This window comes from Tarenaya hassleriana, unplaced genomic scaffold (genome assembly GCF_000463585.1).
Source record: "Tarenaya hassleriana unplaced genomic scaffold, ASM46358v1 Cleome7, whole genome shotgun sequence".
In the NCBI taxonomy this organism is placed as follows: domain Eukaryota; kingdom Viridiplantae; phylum Streptophyta; class Magnoliopsida; order Brassicales; family Cleomaceae; genus Tarenaya; species Tarenaya hassleriana.
In genome coordinates, this window is record NW_010969548.1 from 926,102 (window position 1) to 943,474 (window position 17,373).

At 40.1% G+C, this 17,373-nt stretch overlaps 2 protein-coding genes across 4 annotated transcripts; both read left to right on the plus strand.

Moving 5' to 3' along the window:
* The first annotated feature begins 2,700 nt into the window (after window positions 1–2,700).
* On the plus strand, window positions 2,701–12,209 carry LOC104800573 (cation/H(+) antiporter 8). Of its 3 annotated transcripts, XM_010523415.2 has the most exons (7): window positions 7,405–7,514; window positions 7,607–7,710; window positions 7,941–8,138; window positions 8,713–9,067; window positions 9,259–10,251; window positions 10,733–11,401; window positions 11,494–12,209. In XM_010523415.2, exons 3-7 carry the CDS (start codon window positions 8,041–8,043, stop codon window positions 11,950–11,952), a joined length of 2,574 nt encoding a protein of 857 aa, XP_010521717.1. In that variant the 5' UTR covers window positions 7,405–7,514; window positions 7,607–7,710; window positions 7,941–8,040; the 3' UTR covers window positions 11,953–12,209. The 3 variants fall into 3 exon arrangements, 1 of the variants encoding a protein (XP_010521717.1); XR_769771.2 differs by lacking the exons at window positions 8,713–9,067; window positions 9,259–10,251; window positions 10,733–11,401; window positions 11,494–12,209 and adding exons at window positions 2,701–3,240; window positions 3,534–6,359; window positions 6,720–6,773 and having other exon boundaries at window positions 7,151–7,514; window positions 7,941–8,391; XR_769772.1 differs by lacking the exons at window positions 8,713–9,067; window positions 9,259–10,251; window positions 10,733–11,401; window positions 11,494–12,209 and adding exons at window positions 3,154–3,240; window positions 3,526–6,359; window positions 6,720–6,773 and having other exon boundaries at window positions 7,151–7,514; window positions 7,941–8,391.
* A 788-nt stretch (window positions 12,210–12,997) lies between these two features.
* LOC104801515 (cation/H(+) antiporter 5) lies at window positions 12,998–15,658 on the plus strand. The gene is made up of 3 exons (XM_010524825.1): window positions 12,998–13,294; window positions 13,386–14,414; window positions 14,516–15,658. The coding sequence occupies exons 1-3, from the start codon at window positions 12,998–13,000 to the stop codon at window positions 15,656–15,658; spliced, it is 2,469 nt and encodes an 822-aa protein (XP_010523127.1).
* The last annotated feature ends 1,715 nt before the right edge of the window (window positions 15,659–17,373 follow it).

A 17,373-nucleotide genomic window follows, 5' to 3' on the forward strand; every position in this document is an offset into this window, starting at 1 on the left:
AATTTAAATATATATAGATGAATATTTGGATATTTAATAATATTTTTGAATGCTGAGTCAGCAGTTTTTTTTCTGAGTCAACAGTTTTTTGCTGAGTCAGCAGTTGCGTTTGTTTGATTTGGAAAAAAATTTAAAAGTTTGGGTATTTATGTAGGAGTTTTGAAAAGTTCAGGTATTTATATGACAATTTTATAGTTCGGATATTTATTTGGGATTTTTGTAAAAGTTCGGGTATTTTTATGCGATTACCCCTAGGCGCTTATGGGAATTTACATAAGTATGTTAGAAAGAATTAATAGACTATAGTTACAAGTTAAACACTATAACAAAAGATTATTTATAGGCGCTTATGGGAAACTTTTATTGTCAAACAAAAAAAATTAGTGACCACACTGTACCATACTTGAACTAAAAAAAGATTAATTGACATCAATGGTATCAATCGGACCCAAGGGTTTCGAGATCAGGTTCGGATCTGTTCAATTTTGTTTTGTATCCAAATAACCAAATCCTAAGTTCGGCCCTATTGACTTCGGATTTGGGTTCGGATCGGTTCGTTAAATTTGTCTTATAAAATTTATTTTTTATTTATTTTTGAAAAAAATCGTATTTTCGGACCGATCCAAAATCTGATGTGAATCTGATCCGAAACCCGCCATTTTTCGGGATAGAGCAAACTTCGCACCAAAATTGACACCCGTTATTGCCATATTTTAAATATTCAATATCCAATTGTTTTTTGTCATTTGAAATTCACTAAACAGAATATATATATGAAATTGACATCTAAACCAAGTGCAAACCCACTTGAAGATGAATGAGGGCACTGGCCTCCACTGAATTTTTTTTTTTAAAAAATATTTATAAAATTTATTTAAGATTTTGAAAAATACAGTTAATGCTCCATTATTATTTGGTTATGGACCTCATTATTGTTAATTTTGAATATATCTTAAAACGTTATCTAACAAATCAAATAAAAAAATTTATATATCCTATTTTTTTTCTTTTTCTTTTTTATTTTCTATTTTTAAATTTTTATTTTTCTATGTAAATAAGTAAAAAATTATACCATATATTTTTATTAACTTTTTTGTATTATATATATATTTATTTATTTTTTGCCCCCGTTATAAAATTATTCTTGATACGCCACTCATATAAACATATTATTGCAACAATCAAGTTACTATATATATATATATATAAACTCAAAATTTACATATTAATTTGTTAAAAGATAAAGAGAAGCATCACAATCAAAACCTAATATGACCAACATGGAGATATATACATATATACAATAAAAGAAGAAAATGAGAATATTGTAGAACACAACTCATGAATGATCCATGAAAGCATGTTGGTTGCAACTAAGCAACACCTCATTGTCATGCAGCCAAAATACAATGGCATAGTTTCTGCTTCTACATATAACGTATTTTGAGTTGGCATTAATTTATTAAATATAACAAGTATATATATATATATATATATGCAATTATGTATGTACACACGTATATGAGTATATATGCATTATATATGTATAGTTTATGGAGTAGTCAACAAATTAACATAGAGCTTTTATCCTTGATATATACTGCTACAATAATTTTGTTAACTTCATCAAAATTAAATAATTTCTAATTAATATATATATATATATATATATATATATATTATTGAACTCAAATTTAATTGTTTAGGATTTTGGTAGTGATAACCAAGAAAACATGTTTTAAAAAAAACTATTTTAATGTATGAATGGGCTTATTTAGATTTATATTTATTAAACATAAATATATTATGAAAAACCCCAAGTGAATTGATTGATTATTAGGCTTACACTCATAATTATAAGGGTATAGATAATTCGAATATTTTTTATATAATTACAAGGATATATATTCGAATATTTTTATATTCTTTATCTGTTAATCTCTAAGTTATGGATAATCTAATATGATTTAACGTACAAATCCAAAAAATATTGGCTGATTTTCATGTCATAAACAGTCATCAAAATATTATTTTTAATAATCATTATGTTTAATCTTCAAATTTAATGATAGAAGTAGTTGAACCATTTTCATTGCAAGTGGGTTAATGTCTCGTAGATGAGTTTGAGTGTTCATAAGTCAAATGTCACGTTTACTGTAATTTCCTTTTCTTTAATCTTTTAGAAGAAGATTTCTCGTAAGAGATATTATCATTAGGGATAGAGAATTTAAACCTGCATTTATTAAGACGAAACAGTTAGCAAAGGCTATTAGATGATGAAATAATCTCACCTTTTACAACAATGTGTTATAGTAAATCTCATAACTCATCATTTCAGTCATATAAAATAAATATAACTTTATACAAAATCAATTGGATATGATTTTCTATAAAATAAATTAGTCAAATCCAAATCATATATCATGTATGAAATAAACAAAATATAAATTTTTTAAGGATAAATCTTATTAAAATTCTTAAACTTATAAAATAGTAAAAAATTAATTTTAAAATTTTTCGTTTAATAAATTTTTAATATATTATTATAATTCCTAAATTTGTATATTAATGTCGAAAAAATGTTAAGCTTTGGAAACTATAATGATATATTTTGAAATTTTAAGAATAAATTTTTAGAAATTAGTTTAGGAATTTTAATGGCATTTATCTATAATTTAATCTCTATTACTTCGTTTGTCACGCATTAGTTGGAAAGGGGCCACATCTTCTCTCTCCCTCAATGGCGAATCTTGAAAAACCCCCGACTGGCCGATAAAATAACCCTTGCTCATGGATTTTCCCCGTCCTCCGCCCGTCCCCGGCCTAATCCGTCGGCCAGCGGTACACTCTCCGGCGCCTCCGCTGCCTAAATCTCCCGATCCGCCGCCGTCAACGTCAAACTTGTTGCTCCGTTCTTCCGAGGGCGTCGTTGTGGTGGGTTTCGTCTCGCGGAGGCCCGACGATTCCTCACAGCTCATCAACCGGGTTCTGGATTCCAACGTATTCGGGTCGGGTAACTTGGACAGGTTCTTGAGGGTTGAAAGAGACGAGGTTCGGGATTGGTTTAGGTTTCGGAGGATTAGCTATTACCACGAGGAGGACAAGGGTTTTCTCTTCCTGCAGTTTTGCCCGACCCGGTGCCCGGCTTTTGACGGCGTGTCGGATCCTGGGTCGGGTTTTGATTCGGTTCTGGAGGAGCGGGAGTTCGGTGATCTTCAGGGCTTGCTCTTCATGTTCTCTGTGAGTTGTTCTATGTCTTAATGTTAGTATGGAAGGTTACTTCAATCTCTCGTATTGAAGCATAGACATATTACCCTAGTGAAGTGACAAAGCATGCTCGTTTATGTGATTCTGCAAGTATTTTGAGCTTATTAGAGTTAATGTTGACATATGTAATCAAGTTTCGGACATTAACTAATTACTGGCGTAGAGATTATGGGTTTTGCCAAATTAGACATATTGGTTAGGCAACAAAGTTTTGATTTGGTTAGTTTGATAATGATGGCCTGGAGGTGATTCGATTAGCAATGCAGGTTTGTCATGTTATCATATACATTCAGGAAGGGTCACGCTTTGATACTCAACTCTTGAAGAAATTTAGGGTCTTGCAAGCTGCCAAACAGGCATTAGCTCCATACTTTAGGTCTCAAACTCCATCTCCTTTGACATCGTCATCATCATCGAGACCTCATTCTTCATCACCATCACGTGCTTCTCCACAGCCAAACTCTTCAGCTTCAGCTAGAGGTGGTGGCATTATAAGTCGTGGTCCGCTCATGTCTGGACTGGGTTCCTACACTTCTCTGTTCCCTGGACAGTGTAATCCTGTAACATTATTTGTGTTTTTGGATGATTTCTCAAACATGTCAAATAGTGGCTCTGGTGTAGAGGAATCAACGAGCAATTCATCTGTAAATAACCAGTCTTCGAACTCAGGCAAGTTTGCTAGGTCGACCTTACCCGTGAAAGGTTCTGGTTCTGTAGTTGTGCTATCTCGCCCTGGAAGTAAATCTGAAGGTGGATTAAGGAAGAAATTACAATCATCTCTTGAGGCCCAGATCAGGTTTTTGATTAAGAAATGTAAAACCCTATCAGGCTCCGATAACAGTCATGCAGGTTCAAGAAGTGGGTCTGTTTCGAGTTCCACACCTTTATTTTCACTTGATGCATCAAAGACTGTTGTCCTTTTAGACCGGTCTAGTAATAAGAAAGGAGAGGCTCTGGAGTTTGCTTCTTTTCTTGTGGATGATGTTTTGAATGGAAAGGCTAAGTCAGAGTCTCTTCTGCTTGAAAAGAATGGTCAGATATCTATGAAAGAGGATGTGATGTCTGTAAAGGAGTTCATCCACAGGTGCTCTGATATTTTAAGAGGTAAAGAGGGTTTGGCTGCTAATTCAAGTAATGCTGGCACCGGTATGGTTGCCGTTGCAGCAGCAGCAGCAGCTGCTGCTTCAGCTACATCTGCAAAAACGTTTACTCCTCCACAACTTCCGCATTTGGAAGAATGGCTCTCATGCAGTCTTCGAATTCTAGACGGCATTCTAACTGCGAAAAGTGTGCCTATCACTGAATTTGACATTATCAAGAAGAAACCTCGTGAACGAAACATTTCCCCATCAAAAGTTGAAACAGTGTCATCAAAAGGTGCAGACACTCTGGGTATTGCTGTTTCTTGGTTGGGAAGTGGGAAAGGTCTGAATCAGAAATTTTCCTCTTTGTGGTGTGAAAGAGCCCTTCCGGTAGCAAAGGAGGTCTATTTGAAAGATCTTCCTGCATGTTATCCTACTTCGATGCATGAAATACATCTACAGAAGACCTTGCATGCTTTCAACTCAATGGTCAGAGGACCCTCAGTGGAGCTCTTCACTAAGAGGTTGGAGGATGAGTGCACGGCCTTATGGAAATCGGGAAGACAGCTATGTGATGCTATCAGTTTAACTGGGAAGCCGTGTATGCACCAAAGACACAATGTTGGGGCTGATGAGTTGGTACCTGGAGCTGATGTGAAACCACATTCCAGTGGTTATGTTTTCCTTCACGCTTGCGCTTGTGGTCGCTTGCGGAGATTACGTTCTGATCCTTTTGATTTTGACTCAGCAAATATTTTGTTCAACTGCTTTCCAGACTGTGACAAACTTCTTCCTAGTGTTAAGCTACCTGAAGTAAGTTATGTGGGACCTGTACTATCGTCGTCATGGAGTATAGTCCGAGTAGGTGGCTCGAGGTATTATGAACCCTCAAAAGGTTTACTACAAAGTGGGTTTTCTGCTGCACAGAAGTTTCTTTCGAAATGGGTATTGTTTCTAAACAAGCAGGAAACTCCAAATGGATTGCTGCCTAGTAATGCATTAAAGGATTCAATGTCTGGATCAAATGTAGTTATGCCTAGATTAGTTACAAACAGAAGCAAGGTTGATACATCACAAGTTACCCTAGGGGCTGTAAATCGGGATCAGGGAGGATCCGTGGATGATGGTGGTGTTTCTGACAGTAGAATTAGTTTTGGTAAAGGCCTTCCGAATTTCATCATGAAAAAGCCTTTCTCAGAGGTTGTTGCTGGATCAACAAGCATAGATTTGTTATTTCCTCCTCTTCAACAGAGCAGACAACCTTTCCCTGCCCTGGACAAGGATGTCAAGCAAAAGAGAGTGAATGAACAGCGCAACGAGCACACTCAAGATGCTTTTAAACAAGATTCTCAAGAGTCTGAGGGCATTTCTTGTGGTCAGGAAATCTTAGACAGGACCAGAGGCATTGATGCTGCACATATTGATCCTTTTTTGCAACTTGGCCGTAATGCAGTGTCAACGAATACAAAGGTTGGTGAGAAGGTTAGGACAAACCGCATGCCAGAGAATGTGACTGCTTACATAGGATTTGAGCATGAGTGTCCTCGTGGCCATCGCTTCTTATTGAGTGTAGAGCACCTCACTAAGCCAGGGCCTTCATATTCTGTTCCCGAAGGACATCTTGGTCCTAATCCTGCAGAAACTTCAAAGTTTGCAGTTGATCCTTCAAAGCTGGAGAAGAATACTGGCTACGGTAAAGGCCGTCGAAAGTCCAATAGGATGAAAACCGTGGATAGGTCAAGGTCAATTGTCTCAAAAGATAATTTCATACCTGGAAAAGAAGGCAATAGGATGTCGGTGGATACAAACACGGGTGATCAAGTTATTCAGGATCATGGGGCAGACACCCGAGCCGATAACTTTGATGATTCTGGCTCGGCTTTTACTCTGTTGGGTAGAAACTTGCCATTATTCATGAATTGTCCTCATTGCTTAGCAGTTTTGCCCAAGAAGGATTCTGCAAATATTAAATATGCTGGTACGATATCGCAGCTTCAGAGAATTTTTCTGGTAAGCGATGGCCACAAGTTCTATTTATTTATATAATCATTTTGTCACTCACACTAGTTGACGGATAAATCATTACGTTGATGGAATACCTGGGGTTTCTGAATTCTGCAGTTTGCTTCTAAACATTTTCAGTATGATCCATGTCCCATGAAATTTTGAGTCAGCTCTATGCCTGGAAACTATAACAAGTGAAATTTGGATCACGAATCAGTTTTTTTAATGTGTATTCTTTCCGAGGGATCATCATCCACATTTGGTTTATTTTGTTTGTGAGATTTATATCGTCTAGCTGATATGCCCTTTGTTTGAATTGCTCTTTTTTTTTTTTTAAATGTTGTTAAAGAAAAGTTTTGCTTCCAGGTCACACCTCAGTCTCCTGTAGTGTTGGCAACCTGTCCGGTGGTAAAATTTCAGGTACTTTTTGTTGCTTGATTGAATTGTCCGATGCAATTCATATGGGTTTTTTCAATGTTCTAGTATCATCAATTATCATCGTTTGTGATTCTAGATTTTCATAGAGGACTAACTTATTCAATTGTATCGTAACATGCAGCAGAAGCCTCTCTCGTAGTCGTAAATATGCATCGAAAACTGCTTTTTTCAAGAAAGGAAATCTAGTTCCAACTAGTTGTCCTAAGCTATAATAAATTATCTTGACTAGGCTACTAGAGAACTAGTTACTGTGATGCTCATAACGACTTTCTTTTTTTTATACTCTTGATCCAAACTTTGATTTCTTTTTCTAAATTTAGATCCTTTGGACACAACTCTGATAGTTGTTCTAACTTCAGGAATCATCCCTACCTCCCTCTGTCGTTGACCGTGAGCAGAAGTTGCAGTTTAGCCTTGGATGTCCCGTGATTTTACCACCGGATAGTTTTCTCTCTCTAAGATTACCATTTGTGTACGGTGTACAACTGGAAGACGGAACACAGCTTCCTCTGAATCCATCGGAACAAGAACCTGAGAATACTGCTTGGATCGTTAAAGGCACAGTGTTGGAGGTGCTATCGAAAGAGGACAGTCTCGGACAAAAACACTAGAACATGGTGATGTCGATTTCTGAGCATTACATTGATCATCTCATCGATATTCCTCTCTCTGGCTGTGATGGAAACGTACTCTTTTACCGGAAACTGACTGTCCCTACAAGCGGTGAACAAAATTTTTATCCTTCATATGTTCTTTTGCTATTAAGTCGAATGATTTCGTAACATGTGGTTTTATGTTTTCGTATCTACATGCAGTACCATGATTCATCAGTTGCCATATGCTTTTGTTGTCTGATTTGAAAGTTGAAGATGAGAAGAATGAGCAGATGGGCAATAAGGATTGGTTCAGCCATGCTCAGGTACTCTTCTTCTTCTTCTTCTTCTTCATCATCATCATCGCTTTCTCCTTCAAAAGAATTCTATTCATTGCTGTTATGATCGGTCTATAAATCTTTAGCTTGATCCCAAATAATTTTGAAGTGCCTAATGCTTTTAGAGTGTCGTAAACTCTTTAAAACTCAGTTATGAGTCTGTGACTAAAGCCCTGATGATTCAACCATTAGATGTGTCGGGTTTTCTTGATCTGCAGAACTCTTTATGGGGAATGAGATGGGTCAAGTGGTCTGATTTCAGATTGCTCGGGGAGCTCAAGACAAATCGGTATTCGAGCATATCAGCTCGATCTGCTCATGTCGGAAAAGCTTCTGTGGTCAGCTGAAAAAAGTTTTTCTTGGTTTCTGGAATCTCATCCTGACTTCGTCCTTCTGTTTCCGGCACTCCCACAAAGGTATATAAGATCAGACAGCTTCTGAAGTTCGATCTATCTCTTCAGCTTGATGAACACTGATGTAAGATAGGGTTTTCTTAGATAACTAATAGACCTTTAACCCGGAAAAAAAAAAACTTTTCTTGCTCTGTGAGTTTCTGGGCTTCTTATTTCAGTATTATGGCTTCAACAAAACCGAACGAAAGATGAGGACCATAGGCTCTGTCTATTTATTACAGTAATGCTTGATCCATAAATGAAAAATTTGCCAGCCCATGGATTGTTACTCGTTAGTTAAGCAAGTTGGAAGGAGTTGGGAGTTGCTATAAATAGAAAAAAAGTCGAGGTACAAGGTATTCTATAAATGAAAGAATCTTTAATATGTGTGTTTTTAGATGTGTTTTCTAACGCTTTTGTCTATAGACGGAAAGCATCTGTTGCACGGTTTACTCTGAAGGCATCTGATTAATATTTCAGTTTCTCTTCAACTCAATTGTCTCCAGCTCCGTCCAATCTTCTCCTCTGCATCATAAATATTTCCCCCATTTTCTTTTTGCCCTTTAGACGAATCTATACGTTTGGTTTCGTATTGTAGTTGTTCGTCATCTATCTGTCTCGGGTTCTTCTTCTTGAGAACGGCCATGTCGGATTTGGAAGTGGACCTGTCAAATGGGAACGAGACGGAAATGTCGAGATGGGCATTCGAAATGGCATGGTACGGTGAGGCTGTTTCGGCCACCGGAATCATATGCGAGGACCATCCTACGAAGCTGTATTCAAGCGGTGTCTGGGAGAAGATGATTTATGGCCCTATCGGTCTTCCTTTTTGGCAGTACAGGCTCCCGAATATCGAGCTTGTCATCGTCATCGTCTTCTTCCTCTGGCAGTTCTTCGATATCTTGTTCAAGAAGTTAGGTCTTGTCATACCCAAGTTCACTTCCATGATGCTTGTAAGTCTCTCCCTTTCGTGTTTTAATACCCCGAATTTACCGCATTATAACGGACTATACATTTTGTTATCGGGTTCTAAGGTTTACAATCCGGTTTTAGCTATGCCTCGACGAGAGGTTTTAGTTTCTTGAGGCGCAAGAAAGGTATTCTGTATTTTTTCTGCAACTTTTTTTTTCTTCCTGTTTTGAAGGCTGGGTTAGTCCTGCATGGTACCATGAACCGCACTGGAAGCGTGACTTTGCATCAGATCTTACAGCCCAAACACAGAATCAACATGCCGGAGAGTCTCGGATCCTTAGGGTTCACCATCTTCTGGTTCGTAAAGGGAGTGAAAATGGACATAAAGAGGATATTCAGATCTGAGGCGAAGGCGGTAACAACGGGCATAGTCTCGGTCACCGCACCTGCACTCATCGGCGCCTTCTTGTACTTACGGCAAGAAAACCGGCCTCTCCAAACGGCCGTGTTCTCCACTGTCCTCCTGATGCAGAGCACCACTCCTTTCTCGGGTGTGGCCCGGCTATTGCGCGATATCGGCATCAACCACTCCTCCATTGGCCGCATCGGCCTCTCCTCGTCATTGGTTTCTGACATGTTGGGACTGGTGTACATCTTTCTGTCCATTCCTCTCTACTCGGACAAACTCATGGCGATGCTTATCATGACTATGGTCATTGTCTTCATCGTTTTCGCCTTCTTGTTTGTCAGGCCGGCCATGTTCAGGGCCATAAAAAAGAAACGAGAGGGCAGGCCTATAGACAACAAGTACATCTACTGGATTCTGGTTATGCTGTGTTTTTCCTGTCTGTATTTCAAGATGCTTGGACAGCTTCCCGCCCTCGGGCCATTCATTCTCGGGTTATCCATCCCGAACGGACCTCCTATCGGATCTGTGTTGGTGGAGAGGTTAGAAGGGTTTAACCTTGGTATCATATTGCCTCTCTTCTTCGCCACCTCGATGATGAAGATCGATCTTGGCTCGGTCAAATACTTGTTCACTGACGCCGAAGAGTTGGCCATTGCATCCTTAATCTTGCTCATCTTCTTCGTGAAGTTCCTCTCGTCCGCCGTCGTTCCTTATCTGTTCAAAATGCCCTTGAAGGATTCCATCGTTCTCTCGCTTATCATGAGCCATAAGGGTATCATCGAGCTCGGTTTCTATACATTCGCTTACGACTCAACGGTAAAATCACCAATCTCTTTCACTCTATATGTATATACACGTGCGTATACTTAGGGTCGGGCCCAAAAAAATTCGAATTTCGGGTACTCGACTTTTACATAAGATAGGAAAACCCGAAAAACGTATTTGAGTATGGTTATTTGCGTGCAAGACCTTTTATTCTTAGTTCTAAGAAATTACATAAAGAAACATAGAGGTTTTGAATCAAGTCTCTAGAAATTTCGAATACGGATTTAGGTAACTGGAAATTTTCGAGTATCTCATTCAAAAAACCAATCTGAAAATGATTTCGAGTTCAGATATCTGCAAATATCCAAAAATTATATCGGGCACATCGATCAAAAACGGATCCGAGATCGAGTAATATCTCATGAGATCCAATATGTCCGGGTTTAGATTCGGTTAACTGGAAGATTTCGGGTACCTGATCATCACATTGGATGATTGTTCTTGATGGAGTTGCTTGATCTCTCTCTTTCAGGCTATCCCCTCGAAGAGTTTCACGGTCCTCGCTCTCTCCATCGTCTTAAACTCGCTGTTCATACCAATGGCGATCCAATATTTCTACGACCCGACGAAGCAATTCATGTGCTACCAGAAGAGGAACTTAGTGAACTTGAGAGACAATGGCGAGCTGAAGACTCTTGTCTGCATCCACAGACCCGACCACATAACCTCCATGATTAACCTTCTCGAAGCTTCGTACCATTGCGAAGGCAGTCCCCTCACCTGTTATGTCCTTCACCTTGTCGAGCTCCAAGGGCAAGACGTCCCGACCTTGATCTCTCACAAGGTTCAAAAGCTCGGAGTCGGGAATGGCGACAACCGTTCAGACAACGTTGTCCTCTCGTTCGAGCATTTCCACCGTTACATTTGCAGCTCTATCTCCATTGACACCTTCACTTGCATCGCAAACCCAAATCACATGCAGGATGATATCTGTTGGCTTGCTCTGGACAAAGCCGCGTCTCTTATTCTCCTTCCTTTCCACCGGACGTGGTCCCTGGATCGGAAAACGATCATTTCGGACAACGGGGTGATTCGGTATCTCAACTTCAATGTCCTGAAACAGGCTCCTTGCTCTGTCGGTATCCTCATCGAACGCCAAGTCGTTAACAAAAACCAAAAGAAATCTCATTCCGCACTCAAGGTATGTCAAGATTCATCAAGAAAACTTTCTTGAATCTCTCACAGACTCATTCTCATTGATCTATGGAGTTTTTTTGTTCTTTCTGTGTTCAGGTCTGCGTTATATTCATCGGAGGACGAGATGACAGAGAGGCATTGGCCTTTGCGAAGCGGATGGGACGGAACGACAACGTTATCCTTACCGTTTTACGGCTCTTTCCTACCAATAAAAGCAACGAAATGACGGGATGGGACCAAATGCTGGACACTGTTGAGCTCAGGGAAATGATGCACAGAAACAGTGGCGGAAAATCGGATGAATCCACAACTTACGTGGAGAAAGAGGTGTTAGATGGAACCGAAACATCGATGCTTTTACGGTCAATGACTTGCGATTTCGATCTTTTCATCGTCGGAAGGAGCAACGGCATGGATCACGAGGTGACGAGCGGGCTCGAGGGTTGGAGCGAGTTCGAGGAGTTGGGCATCCTCGGAGATTTCTTGGCGTCGCCCGATTTTCCGGGCATGACATCGGTGTTAGTGATTCAGCAGCAGCGATCTGTAGCGAGCTAGAAAACGAAGAACAGGGCCGATGATCCGTCTCTTTCGGTTGCAGAAAACATGACAGAAGACTTCTTTCTAGCTTCTGAAATCTTTGCAATTTCAGCTGTAACAGCAATTCTTCTTCTGTCCGTATCTGCATCTTGTTTCTTGAGGAGAAAGATGCAGAAGAAACACGAATTCTTTAATAGATTTAGTTGTAATTCATCCGAGATTTGTTTTCTTAAAAATCTAAGACCGACTTTCCATATTTGAGTGATTAATTACTCGATCTTTTTGTAATCCATGATTAGTATTAACTGATACAAAATTACAGAGAATGAATGGAATATTATACAAAACCAAAACCAAAAAAAAAAAAATCAAGAAAGACGGTCCACAAGCGTTTCTTGCTTTTGGCCCAAGAAACTCATCATATTTTTTTTTTTAAATGTATTTCCATTTCTGATAATTCTCCATGAACACAAGCTTTTTAAGATGGAGACTTATGATTATATAATCATTGCCAAAAGATACAAGATCCCAACGTCTTGTAAGAACCATTAATTGTCGGAAAGCTGTACATTTATTATCAGCAAAAACTTATGATAGGACTTTAATGTATAAACCGTGAGAGCATAATATATACAGCTATCCGAAATGAAAACAATCGAAACTCTGTATTACCATCTCCATGGTCGGTCGAAGAAACAACGTTGAAAACCCTGATGAAGATACGTCGTAATGTAACTGACGGATAGAATCCTGCCAGAAAGTTTCTATTGAGGAATATCAAGAACAGAGACAAGAGATAGTTACAGATTCATTTGCATGGGGCAACAGAAAGATGTGTTTTGTTTCACGTGTTTACAGAAACAGCTCTTCACTTACTATTTATAGCTTCCCATAACATGCAACGCGTTCCGTTAAACCTAACAGTTTAACAGAAAAAGAAAAAACCGTAAGAAACCGTACAAGATGTAATGAAAACTTCATTTTATATATATATATATATATTCTTTGCTTGCTTCTTCTGAGAAACCATTTGTTTGATCTTGTCGTCTGTGTCTGATACACTATGAATTTGTCCGAAACGCATCCTGCAGATGCGTCAGATTTGTGGAACGACCTCGAGTCTCGCGGCTATGGCATGTACTACGAGAAGCTGCTCTTCTGCGAGCAGAATCCGATGATCGTGAACTCGCACGGCGTCTGGGAGAGAATGACCGAGCAGGTTTCGGGTCTGCAGGTCTGGCAGTATTCGCTTCCGCTTCTCGAGATTGCCTGCGTTTTGGTCCTCGTCCTTTGGCAGTTGTTCCATTTCTCGTTCAAGAAGCTAGGCCTTCGGATTCCCAAGTTCACCTCCATGATGCTCGTAAGCGAATTCCTTTTCCTCTATTTCGTACGTTCTGAGCAAAAAAGATGGAAACTTTTTTAACGTTTTTTCCCGTTTCTTGCGAAAAAAGGCTGGAGCGGCCCTGAGCCAAGTGAGCCTTATGAACGATGGATCGACTGTAAGGCAGATGCTATTCCCGGACGACCGTAGGCCTAAAGTCGCTGAGACGGTAGGAGCGTTCGCTTTCACGTTATACTGGTTCCTTGAGGGCGTGAAAATGGACTTTGGTATGATCAGCAGGCAAGGGCCGAAAGCCATCGTGACGGGAATCACCACCATTATTCTCCCCATCATGGTTGCTAACATGGTTTTCGGGCAGAAACGTCAGGTAGGGACAGAAGCTCTGGACGCAATGGAGATCAGAGTGATGATATTCATGCAGAGCATCTCGGCCTTCACGGGCATTTCCAGACTGTTGAGAGATCTCAAGATCAACCACACCGAGTTTGGAAGGATCGCTCTCTCGTCTGCAATGGTGGCGGATATCGTCAGCTTCGCCATCAACCTCTTGGCTCTGATGATGTGGACAGAAAAAGATAAGATAACGAATGTGTACTGGCAGATCGGGGGTGCCCTAGGGTTTATCATGGTGATGATATGGGGTATAAGACCGGCCATGTTCATGGTGATCAGAAGAACACCCGAGGGAAGGCCTGTGAACAACGTCGTCGTCTACAGCATCATCTTGTTAGCTTTCTTGGCTTACAACTATTTCGGATTCTTGGAGTTGCTCCCAGCCATGGGACCGTTCATCGTGGGTTTAGCCATTCCGCACGGCCCTCCCATCGGATCAATGCTGGTCCAGAGGTTCGAATGCATCAACACCGGCATTCTCTTGCCGCTTTTCGTGTTCTTCGGCATGTTGCAGGTTGACGGGCCGTGGTTGATCCGCCAGCTTCAGGGGTTAAGTGTCATGCGAGGCCAATTCTTCGAGGTCACGTCTCTTGTTTTCGTCATATTCACGGTCAAGTTCATCGCCTCCACCATCCCTCCGTTCTTTGCGAAAATGCCTCTCAAGGATTCCATCATTCTCGCTCTCATTCTCACCAGTAAGGGAATCATCGAGCTCGCTTACTACATGTATGCAGTCGAAGTAAGAGTAAGTATTTCTCCTCTCTTCGATCTCTCGTAGTATCCGCAGTCTTTTTCCGCTTTTTCTCTCTCTCTCTCTCGTCTGAAATCGACCGGTTTTTTCCGCAGATCATTTCGCCAAAGACGTTCACAACAATGACTGCAATCATTCTACTCTGCGCCTTGTTTCAGCCGATCTTGATAAATTACCTCTACGACTCGTCGAAAAGATTCGTATGTTACCAGAAGAGGAACGTAATGAGCCTCAAGTTCGGGTCGGAGGTTCGAGTTCTTGTCTGCATTTACCAATCCCACCACATAACCTCTATGATCAAGCTTCTGGTAGGTTCCTTCACTTCGGGAGAGTTCACTCTCGCCTGCTTCGTGCTTCACCTGGTGGAGCTTGTCGGCCAAGACAATCCCCTCTTCATCTCTCATAAGATGCAGAAGCCGAAGCCCGGAAGCACTTCTCTCTCCGCCAATGTCATCGTCGCCTTCACAAACTTCAAGCAGAACTTCTGGAAATCTGTGTCGGTAGATTCCTTCACTTCGGTCTCCATCCCAAGATACATGGACCAGGAGATTGCTCAGCTCGCTCTCGAGAAAGTTACTTCCTTTATACTCCTTCCTTTCCACCGGACATGGTCCTACGACCAGACAACGCTTCTGTCCGACGACAACACCATCCGGAACGTCAACCTAAACATCCTACGGCGAGCGCCTTGCTCGGTCGGGATCTTCGTTCACAGAGAATACATCAGACCAACGCCGAAGACCCATCACCCGTCTCTCAAGATTTGCGCCGTATTCGTGGGAGGGAGGGACGATAGGGAGGCATTGGCGCTGGCCAAGCGGATGGCGCAGAAACGGGAAGTGAGCCTGACGGTGCTGAGGCTGGTCCCGGCGAGCATGGCGGGGAAATGCACGGGCTGGGACCAGATGCTGGACGCGGCCGAGCTGAGGGAAGTGGTGATGAGGAACAATAATGGCGGGGACCAGGGCGATCAGAGTGGCTGTGACGTGGAGTACATGGAGGAGAGAGTGGCGGACGGATCGGAGACATCGAGGGTGCTCATGTCGGCGGCCAAGTTCTACGAGCTGTTCGTGGTGGGAAGAGGCAGCGGTCTGAACAGCGAGGTGACGGCTGCGTTGGGCGATTGGGTCGAGTTCGAGGAGCTGGGTGTGATCGGCGACTTGTTGGTCTCGCGCGATTTTCCGCACAAGGCGTCGGTCTTGGTGGTTCAACAGCAGCAAAATGTAGCCGTTGGTTAGAGAGACAGAGATTCTTGGTTCTTGATTCTTGTTCTTTTTCCCCTATATTGCATTGGCTTTTGGATCTTTAGGTTCTTTTTCTTTACATGAAAATGTATATAGATGTGTTGGTATATATATATATATATATGTGTGTATATATATTCCAATACACATTGGATATGATTGGAACACAACATTGAATACGATTCGCCTTCAAAACTGACTAATACTAACAGAGATTTGGGTTGGGTTGAGAATATTATTTGAAACTTTTCGAATATTTTTTGTATTTTAATACGATGGAGATTACGAATAATTATTTGACGTTGAAATTTCAGATAAAATAGATATAGAGATTTTCAGATTTTGAAAATCCATTTGGGCTTGAGCATTTTATTAGTTGAGTTGGCCCAACCCATTTTTAAATGGGTTTACTTTTTGTTACGTTTATTATTTATATATGAGAAAACTTTATTTGAATTTGAGAAAATAATTTTTTTTAGAGGTGGACTTTTCGCTATTGTATTCGATTTCGCTGCTCGGCTTATTCGGTTTTAAAAAATTATATACCAATCGATTATTATATTTAATCTATTCGATTCTCTTTCAGTTTAATTGGACTGGCGTTTTTAAAAATATATATTTTTTGTTTTTTTTTAATATTTGGTTTCGGGATATTCAATGTTGTTAAACATTATCATTCGAAATCTTTGTACAGTCCAGTTCGGAACCGAACAAAAACACCCATCCCTAATTTTTCTCTAATCACGTTTGTTCTTTCTCCTGAATTTTTGTTTGATCTGGTCTCAATTATATTTATTGTTCCTGTTCAGAATCGATTCAGTTTCTTCCAATTATACATATTTGATTACGGTTTGGATTCAATTTCTATTTTTTACTTTTTATATTTACTAAAGAAACCAAAATTTCGTTTGGTTTTTACCAAATCAGAACCGGAACCAATCGATTCTCTTTATTTTGTACAATTCGATTCTAACTAATAAAATAAAACCGAATCGAAACCGGTTCGGTTTTCGTATGGCACGTCCAAGGCTATTTGATTTGTTTGAACTTAATGGGCTAACATGGGTTAGGTTCATCAAATCCATAAACCCATTAATTAACAAGTAAAACGCGGCTTAGGGATAAATCCGACATCGGTTTTCCGACGCTAATCATAGCCTATCTCTAATATAATGATATGTATTTTGGTGGAGAATATTAGTGGAAACTTTTCAAATATTCTTTAAATTTCGCATTATTACCACTTCTTTAACTCATGGGGAATAAGCATTTTGAATGTTAGAAATGAAATCCATTTCTAAACAAGAGAAACTGAACATACATCCAAAAATTCATCAAGGGAGAGGACAACTGAAGATCGGGTGGTTTAGCAATAAAGGATGGACAAAACTATTTTCTAACCTAGGTTCGAGTTTTTATTTGGAGAAGAACATTCATCTTAGTTTTTTCGATCATTTTGAAAGATATATTTGGACCCGAAAACCATATGAAATTCTGGATTATAAAAAAACTAAGGAGACGCATATAATATGACGTCGGCAAAAACCCTAATCCTTTTTGCATGCGTTGAGTTGCCCTAATTCTTACGTCTGCATGAAAAGTCAAAGAATTGATCGATTAGTCAACAGGATAATTCTCCGTTTTGCTCGGGGTTAGGTGCACGTGAGAGATAATCTATTTCCTTCCTTTTTTTTTTGGGGGGGGGGGGG